This window comes from Triturus cristatus, chromosome 11, assembly GCF_964204655.1.
Source record: "Triturus cristatus chromosome 11, aTriCri1.1, whole genome shotgun sequence".
Classification (NCBI taxonomy): domain Eukaryota; kingdom Metazoa; phylum Chordata; class Amphibia; order Caudata; family Salamandridae; genus Triturus; species Triturus cristatus.
Genome location: NC_140594.1, coordinates 1,035,270,532 through 1,035,295,586, shown reverse-complemented (window position 1 = coordinate 1,035,295,586; position 25,055 = coordinate 1,035,270,532). Strand labels below are relative to the sequence as shown.

Below are 25,055 nucleotides of genomic sequence, written 5' to 3'. Positions count from 1 at the left end.
ATATTCAAAGTGATATATGCTATTTTAAACTCTGTACATTTATTGGCAGGAATAACAAAGTTGTTCCTTTCTTTTTTTAGGTGTAATGGACCTGCACCACCATATGTTGTTGCTTTTGATTTCCCTTTGCCTGACACTGGTGTTTGGGCAGTGTCCTAAAGAATGCACCTGCCCCAAATCTGGCCAAGTGGATTGTTCTGGAACCACAATCACAGAAATTCCTGAGGCTATTCCAGAGGATACAAAAACTCTTCAAATTGGAAATACCCTAATAACAGAGCTGAATGACGATTCTTTACGGAATTTGACTATATTGATTATCTTGCGAATTGAAAAGACTGAGTTGTCGAAGATAACCTCTAATGCTCTTTTAAACCTTTCATCTCTACGTTACCTAAGTCTGTCCAGCAACAAGTTGCGTGATCTACCTGTTGATCTATTTCAAAGTCTGAGAAGGCTGGAGACCCTCATACTTTCCAACAATCAGCTCCACCAGATAGACCCGTCTCTCCTGATGCCACTCAATAGTTTAAGAGACCTTCAGCTTCAGGGGAACAACCTGCGAATTGTGCCCGATGGTGCGTTTGACCAAATGAAAGCCCTCACTAAACTAAACCTGGGGAAAAACAGCCTCTCCCACCTCAACCCCAAGTTACTAGAAAAAGTGACTCGACTACAGATCTTAAGGCTCTATGAAAATAAATTTACTGATTTCCCAGAAGGTTTCTTCCACGGCCTTCCTGATCTTTCTGAGCTTGGGCTGCATCAAAACCAAATTGTACAGTTATCAGCGGATCCCTTTTCAAAAAATCGAAATTTACAGAAACTATACTTGTCAAATAATTTAATTGAACATTTGCCTCAAGGAATCTTTCTAAATTTGCCTGAGATCACAAAGCTAACACTCTTTGGCAACGCCTTGAAGGGGCTCACTACTGGTGTTTTTGGACCAATGCCAAAACTTAAGGATCTATGGCTGTATGATAACCAAATTGAGACCATTCCAGATTTTGTGTTCAGCAACTTAACTGAGTTGCAGTTACTGATTCTCAGCAGGAACAAGGTCCGTTCCATATCGGCCAGGTCATTCAGCGGCCTTGGAGAACTTTTGGAACTTTCCCTTCACACCAATGCGCTCTCCATGTTGGAGGAGGATGTTTTCAGTGACTTGCCCAAGCTTCAGACTATCTCACTTCAGAATAACCAGCTCCAGTCTCTGCCCGGAAGCCTTTTTGGAAAGTTTAACAACGTGATGAATGTGCAGCTGCAAAACAACTCCATTGAGACTCTCCGAGTGGATTTCCTTGAGTCTCTGGGACACCTGCAGGAAGTGAAATTGTTTGACAATCCCTGGAAGTGTGATAAGGGCATCATTGATCTTAAGGAATGGCTACTTACAAATCGACATAAATTGGGAAACAACAGTGAACCTATGTGTTCCAAGCCTCTGTTCTTGAAGGGGTTATCAGTCCTGGAGTTGAGCATGGACCAATTATTAGCCAAGGTCACTACAACAAAAGAGCACCTAACTATGACCCACCAAGTGTCCACACATGATGACATTGATGAAACCACACAGCCCGATGGTTTTAAAACAGCAACTGAAGAAGATGAGAGGGAACTCAGGCCAAGACCAACTATACCATTGCCAGAAGATGAACAAGAAAGAGGTCTATGGGGTTTGACCCGTCTCCAAAGCGGATTACTTGTTACAACAATTGTTTTTTGTTGTATAGCTCTTGTGTGTACTTTAATTGTGTGTGCAGTGTATAAAAGAAAGAAAAAGAGTAACATTGATCTATTGAAAATGAAAGAAAAGAATGAAGTTTAAAATTATACAATGCAGCATTCTCATAACCAGTGTGGGTAAGCTGCTAAATGGGTAGACATTCAGCATTCGCGAGACATTCATAGAGAAATCATATTGTTACAAATATGTGGTGCTGAATGGCAGTGTTTCTTATATGCAAGTATACGCGTCTTAAGCCAATCTGGAGGCTCAAATTATTATGTACTAAGTACATTGTGGAGGCTCTGAGATATTGAATCCAACACATTGTCCGCTTGGGATATCCTAAGTGGTGCTGTCTGATTTTTGAATGATTATTCCATCCATACTTCCGAAATCGTTAGAGACCTCAGTGGGAAATTTTACGTATTGATATCTATTGTTGTCAATCGTCTCAAGTTACAGACTGCGTTTTCCTTTTCCTCATTGGTCCAGGGGCATACGTCATTTTCATTGTGTGGAATTATGTGTCAGTATCCATTCCTATATCATAATTACCAATTTGTGAGACTAGCCATTTTTTATGGTATTTGAAAACAACATTAGAATATAATAAAGATAATGCTAACAACCAACTTTACCTTTTAAAAAACTTCAGAATGACAGCCACAATAGATTGTATAAATGGTCACTTGGACGGACAAAAACATTCAAATATTTGTGGCAGAGAGGAGGGGCTATTCTGATTGCTAATATAAGTAGCTTTTTCTTTAAATCACCTTTGAAGAGAAGGTACACATATGTACTTAAAACTATATTAATTATTTACCAAAGATAATTCAAAATAAATAACTGTGCCCACTGCAGTCTCCCCACAGAAAACCTGAATTCCTTTGAGTACAGCTCTTTAGTGACCTTAAAGGAGCACTATACTCCTTAAATAAAACTGTCCTTATTACAAGAAAAATTGAAGTTGCCATTAAGAATCTTGGACTGTAGCCAACTTGGTGGTTTCTTAATTCAATCTTCTTTCCACCAGAGTATCCTTTTAATATCTAGCTTTTTGCTTATTTTGGTTTTGTTGGTCTATTTGGCAACCTTGTGGGATCAGCCTGCCTGAATTGCTGTGTTAATAATGTGTCCATCTTTAACTAGTACTTTTGGCGGGTATTGCAAAAACAGGGCCTCACTTGTGACAAGTGAAGCACAGTGTAATGGCCTGTGCCTGTACTCTGTTTACTTACTTTGTGTCCACTTATTGATAGAGCTGTTAAATAATCTTTGCCTGGGGTGCATGGGCAGAGAAGAGGTGATGGGAAGAGAAAGGAAAATGGAGGCGGGGAGAAGGAACGAAGGAGGTGATGGGAAGGAGGAGAAGGCAAGGGGAGGGAGTGAGTGGAGAAAGTGATACAAAGTGCATGGAAGGGGAGAAGATAAGACTGCAGTGTTGTGGGCAATTCAGTGGAAATAATAAAAGTTGCATTCAGGGGAGAACATATAGAAGCAAGAGAGCATATTTCAGAGGAGGTATTGGTGCACCACAACCATTGGCGCAATAAGATATATGAAGTGAAGCTCATAAACAGGAATGCAATCTTCACACTAATGCTAATTGATGCATACGAGTCCCTTCAAGCCGGAGAGCTGCCAGAAAAGACATATAAACGCAAAAATGGCCTGGAACACACAATATGTAAGTGGGCACATATCCTGTAACTAACCAGGTTGACGGTTTTAGTGTACGCCGGAACAGGATGGCAGAGGCTAAAGGGTGTTGCAGTTCTCATCTGCTACCATTGTTTTAAAGCCTCAGTCTGTCTATATAATGTTAAGGTGTGGACATCCTGCAAATGTAAGGTATATCTTTGTAATCAGCCTCTGGAACCTCCAAGCATACACTAACACCACGGCACATCTTTGGCTACAGGTGGCAACAGAAGAGAGGGCCTCATTTATGAGAAGTGACGCATCGCTGCGTGAAAGCAGCGATGCGTTACTGCTCAGTGCGCGCCCCTTGCGACATGATGGATGCGTCATATTTACTGTAGGACACATCATGTCACAAGGGGTTACAGATACATCAGTATTTCTGACGTATCTGTAGGCACAAAAGTGACGCATTGCTGGAGTGTGTCACAAAAGTGATGCAACTCCAGCAATGTGTCCTTTCACATGGGGCAAGCCCCATGTGAAAGGGCCTGCGTCAGTCTTACGCCTGCTGTGAGGCAGGCGTAAGATATTGACGCATTTGCACCCTAGAATTGGCACAGTGAAATCTCGTAGATTTCACTGCGTCACTTCTACGAGGCTTACTTATGTGGGAACGCCCACCCTGCATACTTTATACCTGACGCAGGTATAATCTAGTGCAGGGAATTACAAAGTGACGCATCTGCGTAGATGCGTCACTTTGTAAATAGGGCGCAACAGGAGGCATGTTTTACGCCACCGATGCATCACAAAAAGTGACGCAACGGAAGCGCAAAACTGTCGCAAGGCCTCATAAATAAGGCCCAGAATGTATAGCATGCTTTCAAAAGGCTTGTGAGCAACTAGAGTTGTTCTTTTCCTGGATAGCTATAGGGATGAATAGTGACTACGTCATTGGAAAGATCGGTCCACGGCGGAAGGATCTCCATTGACAGAGTTCTGTTGCTTACGTGGGAGCTCTTTGACACGACTAGCACCTGAAACCTCATGCTAGCAGAGTGATGCCAATGCTTGGATCCGTGTCTATGAAACACTTGATACAGAGGTTGCATGTCAGTATATTAAAGTCATCAATGTTGAGGTAATTAGACGAAAGCTAATAATAATACATCCAAACTTACCTATACATACTTACCTTAACAACATAGTAGTAGGCGGTATCCTGCAGGTGATGTTGCTGTCGATTGATGTATAACGCTCATTAATTGTGCTAGAACACTGATGCAGGCGGTTTGATTTTGACATCCAAAAATCACTCTATTGTGGTAAAGACTTAAATTGAACATCAGATTTTAGAGGATGCAATTCGAATCCCAGTGTACGACAAAGGTGAGATAGCACTACCTTCGCTTAATTTACCTGCATAGCTTGTTACTTCTAGGAAAAGACCAAGTGATGTGATGACCCAATTCATTGGCACAGGACAGAGATCCTTTTGCCTCCAGGTCACAAACTGAAGGATTAATTCATTGAGGTACTCATAGACATAACTACTACCTCAAGGTTTCTTGGTGCTAAAACAGAGTCAATCCAGAGTCAATAGAGCCAGCCAGCCAGCATTGAGATCCCCAATAGAGGATCTTGTAAGGCTTTTTGAAAGACTTTGCGATCTGTCACTCTTCCAAAGATTTATTGAGAAGAATTCTACAGGCGAGGTCCTACCAATCTCAGGGAGCGTCCGCCACAACACCACTTTTTGAAACTAGGCAATGCTAACGGTGATTATGACAATGAATGTAGTGTTTTAAAAGAAGATTAAGTGGTGAGAATTATTTTGAGAATTAAGGGTCCAGAGGCAAAAATTGTGGTGGGCAATGCATAATACTTTTAAGTGGATACTTTTGCTAAAGAAAAAATAGGCAGAAAGTGATAGTTGTATGATCGCAGTGCTGGGCGTAACGTTCTAAAGGGAGCTCAAGTGGTGAAAATTTTGAGGAGAAATAAGGTCCCAGAGGCAAAATTGCTTGGCCGATGATAGATAATACTGAGAAGTGGATAAATTGTTGAAAAGGTAGCCAGGGTATAATGGCAGTGCGTGTCGGCGACATGGTCAGATTTCTTTAATTGCTTTAATAGGCCGATTGTAAAATGTGTTACTTTGATGCTGTGTATTGACCTTCTGGAAGGACAAGCCCAGATATATTTCATCCTCAATATTATGGCAGGAAGCCAACCTAATTCTGGTTAGATCTGGTATAAAGTAGGAAAATGTCCGTTTTTTAGAAAACCAACACCGCAGTTAAAATGAAGGGCCCCCATATCTGGTCTTCTGAGCACAGAGGCCAAGGATTAAAAGGCCAGGTAATCCTGCAAATCTACTTCGGAGCAATGAGTGAATGTTTCAAAAAGCTCCTGCAAGAATAGCCCAAAAACAACACAAGTTCAGACTGAGGGCAATTAGTATTGAAGGGAGAGGGAGGGGTCAGAAGAACTGGTGAAGGGTAAATAAATGCTTAAAGAAACATCAATTTCTGACTAACGGATGTTCTAGGTTTTTGATTAAAAAAATAAAAGGTAAAGTCAATAAAAGACAAATGTGGGCAAATTGTAGACAGATTTTTGCTGGGAAATAGATTGTTTTTCGGATTAGATCACTTGAACTGGATCCATACAACCTGATTCAGAGAACAGCAATAACTTGTAAGCAAAGGTTTTTGCTTCACATTTCAAACCACAGGTTCACATCACTTATAACTGGATTTTTGGGCTAGTAAATTCCTCACGGTAATGTGTGGAGGAACTTGTGTAGCCAAAGCAGTGTGCAAATGTGCATACAGTAGGGTAATAACGGTTGCAAATACCCTCAGTGCACGTTATTCCATTGAATAGAGAAAACACTGAATCGACACAAAAGGTACCCGGACCCACGCGTACCAGTATTCTCCACTGAGGTTTGTTAAAACTGATTTTTACCAACTAACTCATGTTGATGCAGACGGAATCTTAGGTAGGACGGTATATTTAGGGCAACCACAGGTCACAACAGGGGATTAAAAAAATTCTAGTAAGGGCCTTATTACAATTAGGTCGGTGTAAGCCCCTGTTTGCTCACTGGTTAGAATTTCGAGATAGGAGGTATCTAACGTATCCAATAATTATCAGATGGGTTATATACATCAACGTTCATTAATTTGCGGCAGGTCGAACCTGTCGAAACTTAACAGGTGAATATGTATGTGTTGACGTTAACAAGCAGATTTTAGTGTGTAAAACACCAAAATCCACATTATTTCCCAAAACCGCGTAACAGGCGCTACTTATCACACCTGATAAATAACCTACCCTGGATATAGCTATTTATGAGCTGCAATTAATAGCACCTTCACTTGTAATCAGGTCCTAACTTTTTTTGAAAATGTAAATTATGTTACAATTGTAGATTACATTCAGAATGTCTTTTCCTTTTTCTTATGTACATTTTCTCAATCATATTTGCGTTCTAAATTCTAGTGGGAATGTGTGGCACTCGGAGAACCCTCTTTTACATTTGAAGTGTAATAATAGGAAGCAGATCGATAAGGGTCTGATGACGGGAACAAGGGGGGGTTATGAAAACTTTACAAGAGTTTAAGCCCTCCTAACCAGTGTTCTGATTGGCCAAACCCAAAGTTTTGTGTTAATTTTCTTGGGCATGAAATATGGTGTATAAACAATGTTTATAGTGAAAGGTCCATGCCCTAATGTCCTTTTTTTTTGCTACGTAGTATGGTATGCTTTAATGTTTAGCTGTTTAAGTGACAGGGTTCACTTTACACATGTTCGATTTTAAAAAATATGTTCATAAATTGATACATTACTGAATACCTAAAATTCCTTGTCATTTTTTCACTGTTACAATAAAGTGTTTTTTCTAAGTACCACATTTATTGTTCTTACTTTTCACAATACATTCATGGTCACAATGTGCAAAACATAACAAAGAAATGACCTCAAATTTGTTTTCATTAATGTATAAAAGGAATATCCAGTAGGAACAACTGGTGTAATTGTCTCAAGTAAGTGAGAAAATCAAAAAAAATTAGGAATTCTGGTAAGGTGGTGTTAGAATTTTGAACTATTCACCAGGGCAATATGATGCTTTTGGGCATAGAAATGCAATGGGATGTGAAAGAATTTCTGCAAATTAACAATTGGGAGAAGGATTTGAGCTGCAAAGCCCATTGGGGCGTAACCGGGGTTATGTATGGCATGTGTTTGCTTCTTTGATTTGCAGTTGGTGAAATCGTGTACCAAAAAAAGCTCTATTTGCCTATGTTGGATCTGGTAATAATATACGTCACTGCATGTTATTCCCCCTTTTCCACGTAATTTGATGTCATTCCGCACCCGATTTTAGTGGCTCATTCGAGAACAGGCCCTTAGCATTTCCACGTCAGATGACCATGCTTTGGCCGAGCAGGGGGTAGAGCATAAACGGTAGCCATCGTGTGAGGTAGCTGGAACTAGAGGGGAATTTATACTCATGAGAAAAAAATGTAAATATTATTTTCCATGCATGCATGGTAGATGGCACCATATCTGGAGCACTATGTCCAGTTCTTGAGGTCACTTCTTAAGAAGAAAGATAGCTCAGATGCAGAGAGATCAATTCTGCCAAAGTGATGCATTGTTTGTGCCATAAGTTCTAGGAGTGTGCATTGAGAGAATGTTGTATGCAGCAGTGCTAAATAACTGAAGGAATCAGGGAGAAGCCACTATATAGGTCGAAATGAGGGAAAGCAGGCCAGGATGGGCCTGGGAAGGTTAAGAAAGCAGCAGGTAGCAGTCAAGGAGGTATAGACTGGGAGGAGAGGACATCTAGATGGGGGACTATATGGTGGAAAAGGGCATGGTGTATTAGAGTCCCCTTTGCCAAGTCAAAACCTTGTACATGCAGTGAAGTGGAGAGAAAGCAGTAAGTGACCTGTAATAACAATCATTCTGTTGCATCACCAAGATTTGAGTCAATGCTATGAATCCAACAAGATGCCCAGAAGTAGCATCATACAATGATTCTTAATCAGAATAGCAATAAATGTGCATGACTGCCTATCAGCAGCCATAGTGGAGGCAGAATAGCACTCAAAAGGAAGGTAGCACCTGATTTAGAATTTGATGGATGGTACTCTGCCCATCAGAGTGGTGGAGGACAGTATCTCTGCCAGGCTGATGGACTTATTTCCTTCAAACTTAGAGATGACTGCCAGCCCAGAAGTCATATCTATACACTGAAAGAAACCACCATCACAGTGTTTCCTTTCAACGTACAGAAAGCTTTAGTGGATGGCTGCTGTTAGTTTTGCCAGCCATTCACCAAATTGAAAATCATTTAGCTTTTTAGAAACAAACTCCCAAATCAAGAGTATTCTTTTCATAAAAACAAAAACTGAAGGACCCCGCACTCCTGGGAGTCTTTCCTAGCATGAAGGAGTCATTTTCTTTTTTCCTGTCCCCCCCCTGCCAGGTTTTTCCTGGTAGTGATGGGTAAGAAACAAAAGGCATCACAGTATCCACCCTAAGGAGGGTGGTCCTTTCTTTGACAGCCTCTACTTTGTCAGGCTGTCGGAGGAAGTTTTCCATCCTCAGAGCCACCGGGAGTTCCCTTGACAGAAAATGTATGGTCCATCCATCCTTAAATGAGGCGGTCAGGCTGAGGTTTTGTAAAACAGGAGCACTCCATTTGCATTTACAAAAAAGTACTATGGGCCTGATTCACGAAGAGACTTACATGTGAAGTAAAAGTTACAAGTGCGGAGTCTCCGCACTCATGACGGATTTTCCATACTCAGTGCGGAATCTCCGGATGGCGTACTGCAGAGAACTGTGCCATATTTTTAAGTATACATGGTGCAGTTCTGCTCTCTCCTAGTGCTGGCGTACTTATGGCTGCCTAGAGCCAAGGCAGGTACCCTTGTGTCATGTCCCAATGGTGCCTGCGTTGTGCTCAGGACTGTTTTGTGAAGGAAGCGATACATTCCTATACGAAACTATCCTTTGAGGCTCTTTCCTTCTTGCATGTATCTGTAGAATGCAGCACACATGCAAAAAATGTTTTAAAAACTAAAGGAAATAATGAGTATTTCTCCTTTTTATGCCAGCCTCTGGTAGGCACAGGATTTTGGCACAAACCCACATTTACATGTCTTTATAAATATGGGTTTGTGACAAACTACATGGGTGGATGTCTGTGAAAACCCATGCTCCACCCATGTAACATCTACCTGATGTAAGGTAATGCGAAGAGAAAAGAATTAAGAGAAATAAAGATATTTCTCCTCGCTATGCCAGCCTCAGGTAGGCACACAATTTTGTGGCAAATCCACATTTTCATGTAACGTCTACCTGACGCAAGGTAAAGCAAAGAGAAAACAAGCATTTGTAATGCAAAAGGTCTCGCATTTCTCAAAGTTAGACCTATTCACATTGTAAATGACAATATTTTTTCTTATTTTTGTTTGTTTGTGGGGGTGAAGGGAATGAAGGAAGTTGGGTGAGCTGGCCAGAAAAAAGGCGTGGCCGCCATTGTTTCTGATTAGGAGTGGTGTGCCACGGTGCTTAAAAAAACATAGAATGATGTTGAAATAGAGTTGGGCGAGCCATTGTAGAAGATTAAGTGCAGCGTGCCGTGCTACTTAAAAAAAAAAAATGTAATATTGAAAAATTATAGCTGAGTGAGCCACTCAGTAGTAAAGAAAGGCGCGGCCGCCATTGTTAACAAAAAAGCGTGGCATGTCGTGCCTTAATAAATAAAGACTATGGGGTCCATTAGGATGGCGGGCGGACTTCAGTCCGCCCGCCACCCTACCGGTGCAGGGACTGGCCGCCAGTGGTGCGGCGGTCCCACCATGACCATTAGGATGCCACCACCACAGTGGCGGTGGCATCCCGCATATATTACATTGTGGTGGGCGGTGCTGTAAGCAGCACCCGCCTCAATGCAATATATGCATGTTGTGCATCGGCACCGGCGGAAAAGCGGTGGATGGTCTTTCCGTCCGCCGTGGTACCCCCTGCCATGCTAATGTGGCAGGGGTAACAGGCCTTCCAGCGGGGGGTTTTGGCAGGCGGATCGCCACTGCCGGTCGGGCGCTGGCGATCCGCCCGCCATGCTAATGACTTCCTTAGTATTTGAAAATTTTAAATTAATAAATTAACAGCTTTCTCGTCACATTGTTCTGAAGCGCCAATGAGGTGGGGGGTGTACGGAGGAGGAAGCAGTCCAGTAGAGGGAGCAAAGTCTAGCTGCTCAGAACGGGAAGCCTTTCACAAGGGAGGAGTTGCACATCGCCGTGAAGAAGTAAATGTGTGTTAAAGGGCAATGCTCAGCTCTGCAAGGGGCTCCGATTAGGAAAAAATAAAGGCAAGCTTAAAGTGAAAGTGGTGCCCTTTAATAAAGGCCTGATTATGATGGTAGTCAGACTTTCGTCCGACTGCCATCCTATCGGGGGAGGGTCCGCCTGCCAGGATGTTGGCAGTCCTGCCAACGATATTACAATGCAACTGCAAGTGTATCGCAGTACAAAAAATAGACTTTCAGCAAATCCCTGCACTATCTGGCAGGCACCACGTGGTGCCTGCCACATGGTGCAGGGATATGTACGAGGGCTCCATAGGTGCCCCCACAACCCATAACTGTGGGCCAGTTGGGGAAGGAGGGCCATCTATGGGCCCCCTATATCCCTTTCTGACAGCCTTTTCATGGCGGGGGTAAACCGCCATGAAACGGCCAGCGGGGAGGGACATCATAATCCCCATGGTGTTGCCTGGCAGGCACTGCCACCATTGTAGGGATTGCGGCTCCCTCCGATGCACTGGTGGGCTGAAGGAGCCCGTCTGATGCCTGGCGGTCAGTCTTTCCGACCACCAACTATCCACCCGCCATTGTAATATGGCGGATGGTAAACATGGTTACAATGGTGGTGGGACCACCGCTGATGTGCTGTTGGTGGTGGTCTCACCGTCATCGTAATCAGGTCCTTAATGTTTTGAAAAGTGAATACGACGAGCCACGCATAAAGAAAGGTGCATGGCCACCATTGTTTAATTGAAAGCGTGGCATGTACGAGGAGAATAACGAGGAGAGGAAGCAAGCGTGGGCGCGATTGAGTTCCTGAGCCTGAAAAAGGCTAAACAAAAAAAGAGTGCTCAGACGGTATTAGATAACATGCCGAGTAAAACCACATATAAGAGGTGCAGTCTTCATTGGAGGTTTCAAAAGAAAAAAAGGAGGGACTAATGGCCATATTAACCAATGAAAAACAGCCATTTGCAAAGAAGACTTAACTGAGCCAATTAGAAAGATGGGTTTTGCTTAATGCACATATCCAGAATACAGCATGTCTCAAGGAGACAGCATAAGCGCTGCCTAGTGAGACCTAAAAAATGAGGGGAAATAAAGATATTTCTCTTTGTTATGCTATACTCAGGTAGGCACACCTTTTTCTGGCAAACCCACGTTTTTATGTAATGTCTACCTGACGCAAGGTAACACAAGGCAGTAGTATGCACTGCCCTGCATTACTATTATTTTTTTTTTTTACAAAGCCACACAAATTGGGATTTGTGTGGCTTTGTAAATCCTATAATAGATTATGCATCAGGGCTGCCCCACAAAAGTGACACAACCCTGAGGCAAAATCTTAGTAAATCCTGTTCTATGTCCTTTCATTTCTACACCTGGGTGACCCAATAGCATCTCCTATTTCAATTTATTATACACTTTCTAAGAACACTTTAATGTCACTACATAAAATATAGCCACATGATTGAAGCTACTCAATGGAAATTATCACTACCAAGAATACCACTTTATCTGATAAGGATAATACAAAACGAAGGGGCCTATTTACAAGTGGAGTTGTGTCACTTTTACGCCATAGAAGGTGATGTAAGAGCGACACAAGTCCTAAAGGTGATTTATGAAGCCATGCACGGCCACTTTGCATGGTCCTGAGTGGCTCCATAAATCTGTAGTAAAGTAACTCAGCGCAAATTGCAGTGTTGCCTTGCTCTGCCCCTGGAAGGTGTTCCATGGGCCTTGCGTACATGGGCGTAGGAAATGTGGGGTACGTGGGGGATATATACCCCCCCAGGTTTCCTAGTGTGGGGGACACGGGGGACAAGGGTGGGGGGGACAAGGGGACCAAAGATTTCACCTCCCCCTTCTGTGATTGGCAGGGCCATTAGTGCGCTAAAGCGCTACCTATATTGGCCCTGCACTTGACCTGTGACCTGCTTCCAGTCACAGAGGCTACCCGCCCTTTGTTATGCTGCACCCCTCAGGAATTCTTTGTCACCTCGCCGCCACAGCTGCCTGCAAGCAGCACTCCTGATTGCTGTCTGATCCTGCCACATCTCAGCACTATCCTATCTGCCGATGTGGGGTTAAGCGCCTCAGTCTCAGATCACAGTTGGCTCAGGGGGAAGCTGGGGCTTGAAATGAGGAATCGCGGGATGCATAGGGCCCCTTTCCCTGAGCTGTCCCACTTCCCTAATGAAGCCTAGTAAAGGTATCAGATAACACCGTATCAGAAAAGACACTATTTTGCTGTCCCTGACTTTCCTTAAACACAATAATGCATTCGGGGATATGTAGTCTTGCGTTACATCAGCTTAACCAAGTAGACTAATATACCTGAGAGCAATGACAGGAAAAGGGTATGCCCATGACTTGACCACTGTATCTCTGATAATATGATGGGGTCCTCTGGTAACATTAAAGGTAAGCCACGCTTATTCAGGCAGTACTACTCTGAACCAGGACAGAAATATGAGGGCCCTTGTTGCAGGCGCACCAAGTGTAAACCAATTTGCCCCATTTTCGATTCTGTGCCATTAATGGCCTGACAATGTTTCCAATTTAAAACGTAATTTTCCCACTTAGGCCTGTTGTGCTTGTGAGTCACAAAAAGTGCAAGTGATTTACTCACGGTATTGAACCAACATTTGAAATGTGAGTAGCCCGTATGACCACACTGCTCCAGTTGGCGCCTCGTCCACCTTCAGAAATCCCAGGCATGCCAGGGTATCATAAAATGTGTGCTAAGTGCTTTAGCACAACATGGCCTCTGCGATGTCTCATTGTGTTTGTCTGTGATAGCTGTGGGTCTTCTTGAATTCGGAACACTCAAGTGGGCTTTCAAGGAAAAACTATGCTTTTGAAGACCTGTACAAATTAGATTTCACAGAGTGGCTTTAATTTGTAAAGCTCAAAGTGGACAAGAATCAAAGATGAGGTCATTAGCCAGTCCTGGCTCTTCAGCCAGCAGACTTTTGCCGTCTGGTACTTGTATTTGTTTGTTTTCTACAATAGGCATGTACTTTGAAATTCAGGCATGCAAAGTACAGTGGCCCAAAAATCCAGAACTGTCTGAAGGGCCTACATTTGACATGCAGTCAATTGGCAGCTAGGAGCGTAACAGCTCTAGGCATGAATCTGGGACAAGGATGACAGAGGGATGACAGCTCTCAAAGAATGTAATCTTTGGAATTCACTTGCCAACAATGTGAGGCCAATATGAATACTTCTGGATTGCATGTCGGGGTGCAAACTCAGCAGACAGTTGTACGTTCTGTAGACATCACCAATGTTCTATCTAATTTTTTTCCTCTGTGTGCGGCAGTGTAAGGTCTCTGTGGACTGCAGCCAAGGCTATGTGCGCCAGGAACCAGACCGCGTGTTTGGGTGCAGCGACAAATATCAAGTGTAGATTGTGTGAGTATTCATGTTAATCACAATGCCAGTCATGTGCTGCAATTAACATGAATACTTTTTCAGAGGCACACAATGTGCCCTGCACGGTGACGGCCTTAGAGCTGGTGGCGGCCTGCACGACAATGTTTGTTGGCCCCCCCCCCCATGACCACCTCTGCCAGTGATTCCCTCACTATTGCCCTTTAACAGTGCCATTACCACACTCTCTGAGATGATTTAATTGGTTTTATAGCGCCACTCATACCAGTGTAGGGTGTACTTTACATTCCACACACATTAAACAGAGACAATCAATTATAGGTATGAAATCAGTGTATAAGAAATGTTACATGTGACAGAGGACTGCAAGGTGTAGGAGTGACATGTCATTCATACTGGTAGGCAGTATAGTTTAAGAGTGCTTTGTCTAGAGAAGCACAAACTTGGAATTTAAAATGTAACACCATGGTTAGGGTTTCTCTTTAATAAGAATCACTTTGTACCCAAATGAACCCTTTTTGCAACATTAGGATAATGAATGGCTGGGGAAAAATCATAACCCTCTAATCTATACCCTGCCGTATGCATGAAGTTAGGCTGGTGGCTAACAACATAACTCCTAGTGCTGATGGCTTTCCAGCTGGGTTTAACTCAACATTTAGATTATCTTTCCATTTTGGCGGAAGCACACTGTGGCATTTTACACGGAGGGATCATATCTCAGTCCATGTGACTGGCATTTCTGTGATTCCAAAAGAGACTGAACACATTTTGGACTCTCTGAACATGAGGCCAGATTTACTCTTAAATTCATTAGAGATACATGGCACATCTTACTGTGAGGTTGGAAACAATGAAATCCAAATGGATCCACCCCTTGAAGTCATATTTCTTTAAAGGGAGACATATTTGACATATATTTGTTTTATATGTTAGAGTTCTTTTATCTGTTAAACCTCAATAAATTAAGAGCTATCTTTGACACAGTTTTCTGATTGCAGTTTAGCATCATCACTGTTTATGTGCCTTAAAAACACTGGAGTGCATGTTGCAAGAACAGGGCCTGGGATGCAGGCTAACATGAGCAGGTAAAACAGTGCAGATCCAGCATGAAGAAACAATAATAATTTGGTGATATTTTTCAAGCAACATCAAGTAGGAGTTGTTTTCAAGCACAGAACAGAGGCTTTGTTCAAGGACGGGTGTAGAACAGTTTTCCTTTTCAATACCTCCCCAATCCAGAGCCATGAGATATCCCACTAGGAGCCAGAGGCTCGGGCAGTGGCAAATAGAGCTAGGACTGGCTTTAGCGCCAGTGGCACCTGGTGCGACAATGTTTGTTGGCAACCCCCATCGACCACCTTCGCCATGGATTTTGTCACCACCACCCTTTAACAGTGCCCATCACGTCTCCATAACCACTCACTTACTGAGGGGCATATAATTAGGATTATAGCGCCGCTCATACCAGTGTAGGGTGTCAGGGCACTTTACATCACACACATTACACAGACAATCAATCACATGTGTGTAAATCAGCGTACAGTAAATGTTACATAAGACTAAGGACTACAAGGTGTAGGAGTCACATGTCATCCATACTGGTAGACAGTATAGTTTAAGAGTGCTTGGTCTGGAGAAGCACAAACTCAGAATTTCAAACATAACACCATAGTTTGGGGTTACATTTAATAATAATTGATATATATATATATTTTTTCTTTTTACAGAAATGAACCTATTTTTGTATGGTTAGAATAATGAAAGGCTGGGGGTAAAAGCATAAAGCTATAATAATAATATACCTTGCAGTTTCTATGCAGCCCTTGATGTCAGTTATTAGCTCACTGTTCTATATCAGGATTTTAACTTATACACTGCAAGGAACAAAAGGATCTTGCAGACAAAAGCACTTACCTCTTTACTTATTTGCACTTTGTGATCTGCACGGTACACATATTTTGCATCAGGCATATTAACCCACTGCGCTACTTTTGGTTGAGTCAAAACTTCCACTAAACAAAACTCTGAGCTCACTCCAGGAAGAACATTAATCACCGGAGTTATCCAGACATTTTTATTGTTGCATGAAAATTGCTGGATGCTGGGTATGTGGTAGCAGGTGTTTTTAAAACTATAACAAACTTGCAAACACGGCGCCCCCAGAAGTCAGCCCTAGAGCCAGCCCTGATTGGAGCAGGCCAGACCCACACAGGGATCCAGTATCAAGACAGGAGGAGGAGTAGCTCTGGTAATGGGCCCCGACCCAGAGCTCATTGCAGGTCCGGAAAGGGGCACTGGTGGGCCGGTGTTTCTTGGAGCTGCAGCAGCAGTGATTGTGAAAGCACACGTATGCGTGTAGACTTGTTGCATTGCTTTTGGTAATAGGGTGGGCCGGATAGAGTGCTGCGCTCTATTACCAAAAGAAATGCAGCAAGTCTGAAAGCACACATGTGCTTTCAGAATCTCCTGAAAGCACACGTCGTGTTTTTAAACTTGCTGCCTTTTTTTTGTTAAAAGAGCGCTGCTGCCGGACAGATTGCATGCCCTTATTATAGTAATCATGTTAGTTGGAGCGCATGATGGGTGCTGCGATTAACATGAAAACGTTCACAAAGACCTACAATCTGTCCCGCAGCCGCGCCCTTTTAACAAAAGAAATGCAGCAAGTGCAGGGAGGCACTTGCTGCTGAACTCACCTGTGTGCGCTTTAAACAGCACACTGCATACTCGAGGTGTGATAGGTGCGCGCGTGCGCCCGCGCTGACCTTACTAGGAACAGTGCACATTACTGGTGAGGCCTTGTCTGCAGTATTGGGCCGAGTCATGCAGGTCACATCTAAAAAAAACAATGCAAACTTATCAATGGGCCAGTCAGGGACATATTCAGACACCTTCATTCAGGGGAACAAAGATGTGCAATAAACCAACGAAGAAACAGGCCTTCCCCATCCACACACTCAGGATCAGTAACTACATCCCTGTATCCATCCGGACAGCCCCAAGGATGCTCCAAGTTAGGAAGAAGCTAACGATGCATGTCTTCACGACATCACAATACGGTAAAGAGTTCATCTCCCATGGCAGAACCCAGGATCTCCCACCCAGATTATTTTTCTGGTTGGATCTCTGCCTTTGACCCTGTATAGCACTCCGCTGCCTTTCAACTACATGTTCACTTTACAAATACCATCAATGTGAATACAATGGCCCAGGGTTCAAGCGACAAGCCCTGCCTGTGGAGCCTCCATATTCTTGCATAGTTCGGGAGAGGCTATGTGTGGAGAAGCATGAATGAGAAAAGGCAGAAGCTGCACACGATGCAATTGGCAAGCATTCTTTAGTAGTGGAACCCTCTGAAAATTACAGACAAGAGACTGGTAGCTGGTGATGCTCTGAGGCAGCATTCACTCTGATGGAAGTAGTAATGTAAGTACCCCATCAGAAGTAACAAGGATAGGAGAAGATATATTAAAATAGACTTGGATTAACTCCATAGTCAGGTGTGCTGACTAAGCCCAGTTAACTTGGCACACTGTTTTGGGTAGAAAAGGGGCAGGGACTCTGAGATGAGGTTTACCCTGTGTCCCTTATTTCTGGTCAGATGTAATGTTTCTGTGCTATGCCTTGCCGAAGGGAGAAGGCTGGGGTCCTTGTGTCTTGCAGTAGGAGAGAAAAGGGTGTATTTGCTCTTCAGGCAGGAGATAAAAAGCAGAAAGGGCCAGACTGGCCACTCTGGCATTTTCTTTGTGGGCTGCAAACTAAGGATGCTTAATTTAAGCTGCATTCTAATTTAGACTGCATTCTTTGTTAGAGACTGGTAAATTGTTTAAACCATCAGAATGTAAAAACAAAACAAGAGGGAGAACAGCATCAAGGGGTGTGGGCAGAAGGAGGAAGAGAAATATGGAAAAACAGTGAAAAGGGAGAAGCAAAGATGAGAAAGAACCTGCAAGAACGAGATAATGTGGAGGGAAAGTGTGTTGGTGGATGAAAGAACCAGGAGGTGAAATCAAGAGTAGACAGCCTTGCTATTCAACAGCTGCAGCATTCGCCAATGATGCATGCAAGCTTCTCCTCGGCATTCGGCAATAAAGGATGCAAGCTTCTCCTCGGCATTTGGCAAAGATGCATGTGAGCTTCTCCTCGCATTTAGCAAATATATATGCGAGCTTCCCTTAAAAAAATTAATTGGGCCACCTACACTTACTCTCTTACAAATTGGGCTTCCTGCCTACTCAACAGTGCTCCCATGACTCCCTTCATCTCTCAGCCTCCTGTAGTTTGGTGCTGATTTGAACATTTTTGGGCCGATTTTAGTTTTCAGTGTGGTGTTACAGGCAGTGGAGATGAGGCCAAGCTGCTGTTACCAATGATAATGGAATATCAACCGAGGAGAACACTGGCTACAGATTATGCAGGGTGGGTAGGCAAATCCCTTAGCCGCTCTCTTTCTTGATTGGTTCCCCAAGAAAGAGATCAGAAAGTATCCCCAAACACACAAAAGGCAATGTCTAATAACAGGTCTGAGAGCTGGAAAATGGGCATATGCTCCTTTTTGGTTGGCAGAATCACTCATTTTATTTTGACCAAGTGTTTCGCTGTCACTCTTTCTCATGGCACTAGTCTTCGTGTATGTATGTATTTATGTTTGTATGCATGTGGTATTTCTTTAGAAAGAACACAGCCAAAAGGCAGCGGAGCACTGTACAGGATACAAGACAAGCTCAAAGTCAACCAGTAGAGGTAGAGTTAGCTATTTTCTGGGCTATTAATGCTTTTCGAAGTAGTGTTCTTTAAAGCGGTGTTTCTCCAATGTGTAAAATTTCCACCTGCTGGGGTTCCACCTTTCATATAAAACAATTAACATAGTATTCACACTATTTTTCATTTGATTTTTAAGTCTGCCATTAACTGCCTACTTGGTACTCACTGCCCTATATATAAATTCTAACAGCCATTCCCTGGCAAAGTAGTGGTGGAATAGAGGCTAGAGTTATCCTGCACCATGTCTGGGCCGTCAAGCATCATGACGTCAATGTTCAGCGAGGTGGGAACGTCAAACACTCCTTAAGTTATCATTGGATCTGCTTTTAGGAAGATAGCCGAGCTCAAACTCTTCTTGCCAGAGATGCTGAGGGTTATTGGAATCATCAGGCACCATTTAACAGGCGTACGGTCTCACACAACAGGCGATTTGTATAGGGTCATTGGAAAGTCCACAAAGTTATTCCTGTCTCCCCCAGAAATTTAGTGTCTCCTAGGCACCTGCTTTCGTTGGTGTTCTCCCACATCTCCCACGGGTTTTGACACATTCCCAGATTTACCAGAACTGGTAAACCTGGGAATGCGCCAAAAAAGTTATGCCTTGCCAGGGGAGACGTAACGAGGAGAAATATCTTTATTTATCCTTGTTATTTCCTCTTTGTATGTGTGCTGCATTCTGTAGCACACAAAGAAAGAGGACTATGCCGCTCATGATTGTTTTTGTGCAGGAAGGTGCCCCTTCCTGCGCAGAATCAATTTTGCATGCAATGGAGACACCCTTGCACCATAGTGCAAAGGTGCCTGCGTTGGCACAAAGCTGCCAAAAGGGCACCAGCACAGGGGAAAAGGCAGGAATGCACCTCATTGACTGCTACCCTTTCCCAGCCATGCAGCGCAGCATGGTGACTTGCTGCGCTGAACTGCATGACAAGTTAGTAAATAGGCCCCTAAGTGTACTACTCAATGAATCTGGCACAAACAAGCACTTTAAAATTTGAACACAAGTTAAGATAATAAATGATCCATTAGTTAATTCTAATTACCCAACAGACCTCATCCTCTGTTTCAAATGCAGTATGTTAATATGGCCAAAATAATTTATGCTAAATGTTTTTCACAGAACTGTCCATTGATGTTTTACTCAATTAATATTCAATCAAACCTCTTGCTTAAAAAAAAGCCTAACATACTAAACAATTAACACACAAAATTATCCTAAATCAATCAGCTAATAAAGTAGGACCAAGACGTGTTTCCTTTCGAACACAGTGTGTACTTTCCACTATTAAGCACTTCAAATAGGCAGATTTTAGGGTACGAACCCCAGCTAGTTCTTCGGACATTTGTTTACATTAGTATTTCTTTGCGTCTAGAATTCTAGCACAGATACAAGGAAGTGAAAATGTGGTTCGATCCTCATCCACTAAGGTGACATGTTAAGCTGTTCCTGCTCCTAGAACATAACCTTACCCAAACCTGACATCTGATCCTAACCATAGGGTCCACCCTGAAGCCTACCCTATGCCAGACCCAAAACCGTACTCTAACGTTAACATGAAGCCTAACCATACACTTAAGAACCAAACTTTCCATGACTTTAAACTTAATGCCACACTTTAATCTAATACCATTCCTAACACTAAACTAACAAAGAAACCTTACTGTAACTTTAAGACTTACCTTAAATCTCCTATAAGACACTCCCCTGCTGTGAACTTTACCCTGAACCTAACTGCCCCTTGCCCTTCTTACCTTTGTACTTAACTCAATCGTTGAGGAAGTATTATCAGTTGCGGTATGTAAATAGTGGTAATGTGGACATGGTGCTTTCAATGTAATGGTAGCTGGGTGTAGTGAATTCTCAGCAGCACTGGTGCACCTTTGCAAGCCCGGCTTCACAGAACAAAAACAATCAATCCATAATTTATAAATGAGATCTGGTTACTTCTCTCTCTTTTCTTGAGCGAAACAAATCCTGGTCGGAGCTGCCATGAGACCCTTCTGCCAGTTCATACACTCGGCTGACAGAAAAGATTTCTGTCTTCTGGCCAAAAAATACATTTGCAAAATCTCAAAACTCCCCCAAAAGCTTTCTTTTCTTCACTGCAGCAAAAGCCTGCTATGTGCTACGCCTTGCTCCCTGGCAGACGTTTACTGTGCATATTCCTTGCACTGCAAAATTCTGAAGAAATTCTGTCAATACTTGTGTTTTACTTCAGAGCTTGAGAATATTTTCCGTGGCCGCTGGCAAAGTTGCGGAAACTTTTCTCTGCAGCCATATTTTTGGCCGGCTCTGTTAGAAACATAATTATCTTCAAATCAAGAGATGATGCAGAAAACAGGATTTATTAGGGAAAGCTGTGTAGTGCCTTACTAATTATACATAGTTACTCAGGACTGCAAGCAAGATTCACTCTCCAAGGCCTCGTGACTTTTGCAACGTTTCAGCCCTATACCACGACACACAGCTGCCAGGAGTCTTCTTCATATAAACTTAAGCTCCGCCTCCAGGGGGCGTGACTTCAGACCAGGTCAGACACTCTGCGGTCCAAAGATGCTACAAGAGGCCCCAAATGTTCATTTATGACCAAATGGGAGGTAAAACATGTCCCCTTTGGCCATAATGTCAAGCAGAGGTCCGAGACCGGAGTCTTCAGGATTCATCAGCAGGAGTTCTGTAAGGTACCAGTTAACTTTTCAATAGTCCTTAATTTGTGCCGGTGGTTGAGCACTGGCCCCTTGTTTGGGACAAGCGGCCAGATGTAAGAAGGATTTTACCGATTGGGCCGTTTGCGACACTAAAATACCTTTTGCCATGTACAGACGACAAAATGTGACTCGGTTACCTGTTACCAAATGTCATATTGCTTTAGGGGTTCGGTATTCGGAAGAAGCATGTTTAGGGCGTCTCTTCCTAATACCAAATAGCACAGGTATGTATGAATATTTTATGACCGGGAATGTGGTCGCAAAGCATTCTCAGATACCACAAACGTCAAGTTGGTGGTAACCCTTTGTAAATGTGGGCAACAAATTTTTTTAAGAGCAGGCAATGGTCCCACAGACCACTGCTTACTCTTAAAAATGAAAACATACCTTTTCATTTTCATTTTAAAAAATCATCCTGTTTTCCTTTATGGAAGACGGGTTGCATTACAAAGAAAAAAATATTGCTTTATTTAAAAAGCTATCACAGACGTGGTGGTCTGCTGACCCAAGCAGGCCACCATCCCTGTGATTGTAGCCATTCACAATGGGTCGCAAATTGCGACCTGCCTAATGAATATTGATGAGGCAGGTCCATTTGCGACCCACTGCGAATCGCTAACAGTGTCAAACACACTGTTGTACATTGCAGTTTTCGATCTCCTAATAGCGAAGCACTAAAATTCGCTATTAGGAAATCGCAAACATGCAATTTCATACATCTGGCCCCAGGACTTGTATTTCATCATCAGACTTTAGCCCAGAGCATGAAAGAGAAAGAAAAGGAAGAAAGAAGTAGGCAGAGAAAGAATAGGAAACAGTGCCACAGGAACAAAGCAGGGATGGATAAGGAAGTTGTAAGAGTGAGATAAAGAGACAGAAAGTGTAGAAGGGTGGGAGAAAGAGGCATGAGGTGGAATCAAGACCAGGCAGAATTGGTATTCAGTAACCCCGACATTCAGTGCCCAGGTAATGGGCAGCTAAACAGAACTTTAGGCACCTGAACGTACTTCATTTGTACAGATTTGGCACCAAATTAAGAGTTTGTGTTCTCCATACCCTTCATTTTGCTAGATAAACAAGAGTGAGGATTTGAAAAAATTTCTGTCCCTCAAAAACTATTTTTCTTGGGTCAGGTTACTTGACAAGACCCACGGGGCAGATTTACAAGAAACTGAAGCATCTCTGCATTTTAGCAGAGATGCGTGTGTTTAATTGCGTCACACAAAAAAAGCCTTGCGCCACCATGCATGCGTCGGCTTTACAATGTGGCGCACCGCAAGGATTGACAGTTGTGTCACGCATCCCTTGGCGTAAAGGTAACGCATTGCTGGAGTTGTGTCGCAAGCACAACGCAACTCCAGCAATGCTCAGGAATGCCTATTCCTACTGTGCTGCGTCACTTCTTACGCCTCCTTCAAGCAGGCTTAAGTTTTTGACGCGGTGGCGTCGTAGAAGAGGCGCCGTGAAATCTTATAGATTTCACGGTGTCACTTTTACGAGGCTTTCTTGCGTAGGAACGCCCACCCTGCATACATTTTACCTGACGCAGGTATAATGTGACGCAGGGCTTTACAACGTGACGCATCTCCCTAGATGCGTCACGTAGTAAATGTGTTGCATTGCTTACGACGCCGCTGCATCACAAAAGTGAAGCAACGGTGGTGTAAATGTGTCACGAGGGGCTTGTAAATCTACCCCCATAAACATAATGCTTTCTAATTCCCCTGAAATCCTTTCAAGTCACTTTAAGAAAAGAAACGATGCAGTGAACCCGCTCAGTCAGCACAAATTGGTTCGGGAAAGCAGAAAAATGGCTTGATTAGAAATAATATAGGTGTTAAAAGCAAACAGGCAGGGGGAGCGCTATGGCCCTGCCTCACACTTGAGTTAAGAAACATTGGTATGGCCAGAGGAAGGAGTCACTCTGATCTCTTAATCTCTCAAAGGACTGCAGATGCATAACACTCAACCCCTGTTCAAAACGGGTCTGACCTTGTTTGAGGGCACAAGGGGAGGTAGTTCTGTATACCTGTGAGGCGGACCTTGCCTACCAAAGTTTCACACATTTCAATATGGCCATATCAAATCCACCTTAGGGAGTGGACAAATAATTGCAGCCACATCCTTACCAGGCTGGTAAAAAACAGTCATTCATGATATATATTTTGTGCCACTCGGAGGGGGGCGCTCTCACGCAGGTTAAAGATGTAGATAATATGAACAGAAGTTAGAGAAGATTACAGAGGCTGACTGGAATCAGTTTATTTATTGTGGTAAAGAAAACTATTAAGTCAAAGAGTCTGGTATCAGAGACACCATAGTCAAACAAATGTCACATAATGGGGCAGAAATTGGTGATTGGCAACATCCCAGACATGGCTTGTTTCTCAAAAAAGTTGGTGAGACGTCACCTGATCAACGTTTAATCAAAACAGCGAACCAAACCAATATGCATCTAGAACCCTGTAATCGCAGACCACTCTGCCAAGCGGAGAGCTACCTTGCCTAGCTTTACCTGGCATTTTATTTAGTTTTTCAGAAAGAATTGAGAGCACCCCCTATTCTGAAACCTCCACAAAAGTGGGGCTTCTCCCTTTGATTCATGCTTTTATTTTTGCCCTGTTTCCAAATGAATGCTTGCAAACCCAGTCCTGGATTTTCATGGTATTTGGTGGGCCTTTTGAGCACAAATACATTGCTTACCACTGATCAGAGGGCGGGATTATTTCCTTTTACTTCATAGACTCTTTGGGGCTGATTGTGATGGTGGTCAGACAAGCGTCCGACTGCCATCGTTATGGACTCGAGACCATCCCACAAGGAGTTGGTGGCCCAGACAGACCAATTAGGATACGACCGCCGTGCAGGCGGTCACAACCATCCCTTTTTCCATTGCGGTTTGTACTGTGGCCCGGAAAAGGTTCCACAGCACAAGCCGCAATGGAAGAAGGGATATTTTTGAACATCCATGCACTGTGTGCCAAGCACTATGTGGTGCCTGGTACAGGGTGCATAAATGTTTGGGGGGGCACCACATGTGCCCCCCCCCAGGCCACATAGTCTGACCTGTGGGGGACAGGGCCCTGCTACAGGCCCCAATAGTCCCTTTCCAACAGCCATTCCATGGTGGTGGGACAGCTATGAAAAGGCTGGCTGAAAGGGGCATTGTAATCCCCACTGGGGTGCCTGCTCAGGCACTGCCCCCATTGTAGGGATTACGGTTCGACCGACGTCCCGATAGCTCCTTGAGCCTGCCGAAGGAGTCAGTCTGTCCGTCCAACCGCTGCGGTCCCACCGATCGCATCGTAATGTGGCGGTCGGACTGCTAACCTGACTGTCACGCAGACTGCCACTGACGGCCTACCGGTGGCCGTCCGCCCATCTTCCTAATCGGAGCCTTTGTTTTGTGACTGCCCCTTCAGACGACTTTCCAGCTCCCCATTTACTGAAGAACTCCAAAATGGTAGT

General features: G+C 43.5%; 1 protein-coding gene across 1 annotated transcript in view; it reads left to right on the top strand.

Moving 5' to 3' along the window:
* LRRC15 (leucine rich repeat containing 15) overlaps window positions 1–7,301 on the top strand; it is a 43,311-nt gene extending 36,010 nt beyond the window's left edge. Inside the window, exon 2 of the mRNA XM_085635248.1 lies at window positions 81–7,301. Coding sequence (XP_085491374.1) covers window positions 86–1,831 — 1,746 coding nt within the window. The 5' untranslated portion in view covers window positions 81–85 and the 3' untranslated portion in view covers window positions 1,832–7,301. The remainder of the gene's footprint in view (window positions 1–80) is intronic.
* Window positions 7,302–25,055: the final 17,754 nt, after the last annotated feature.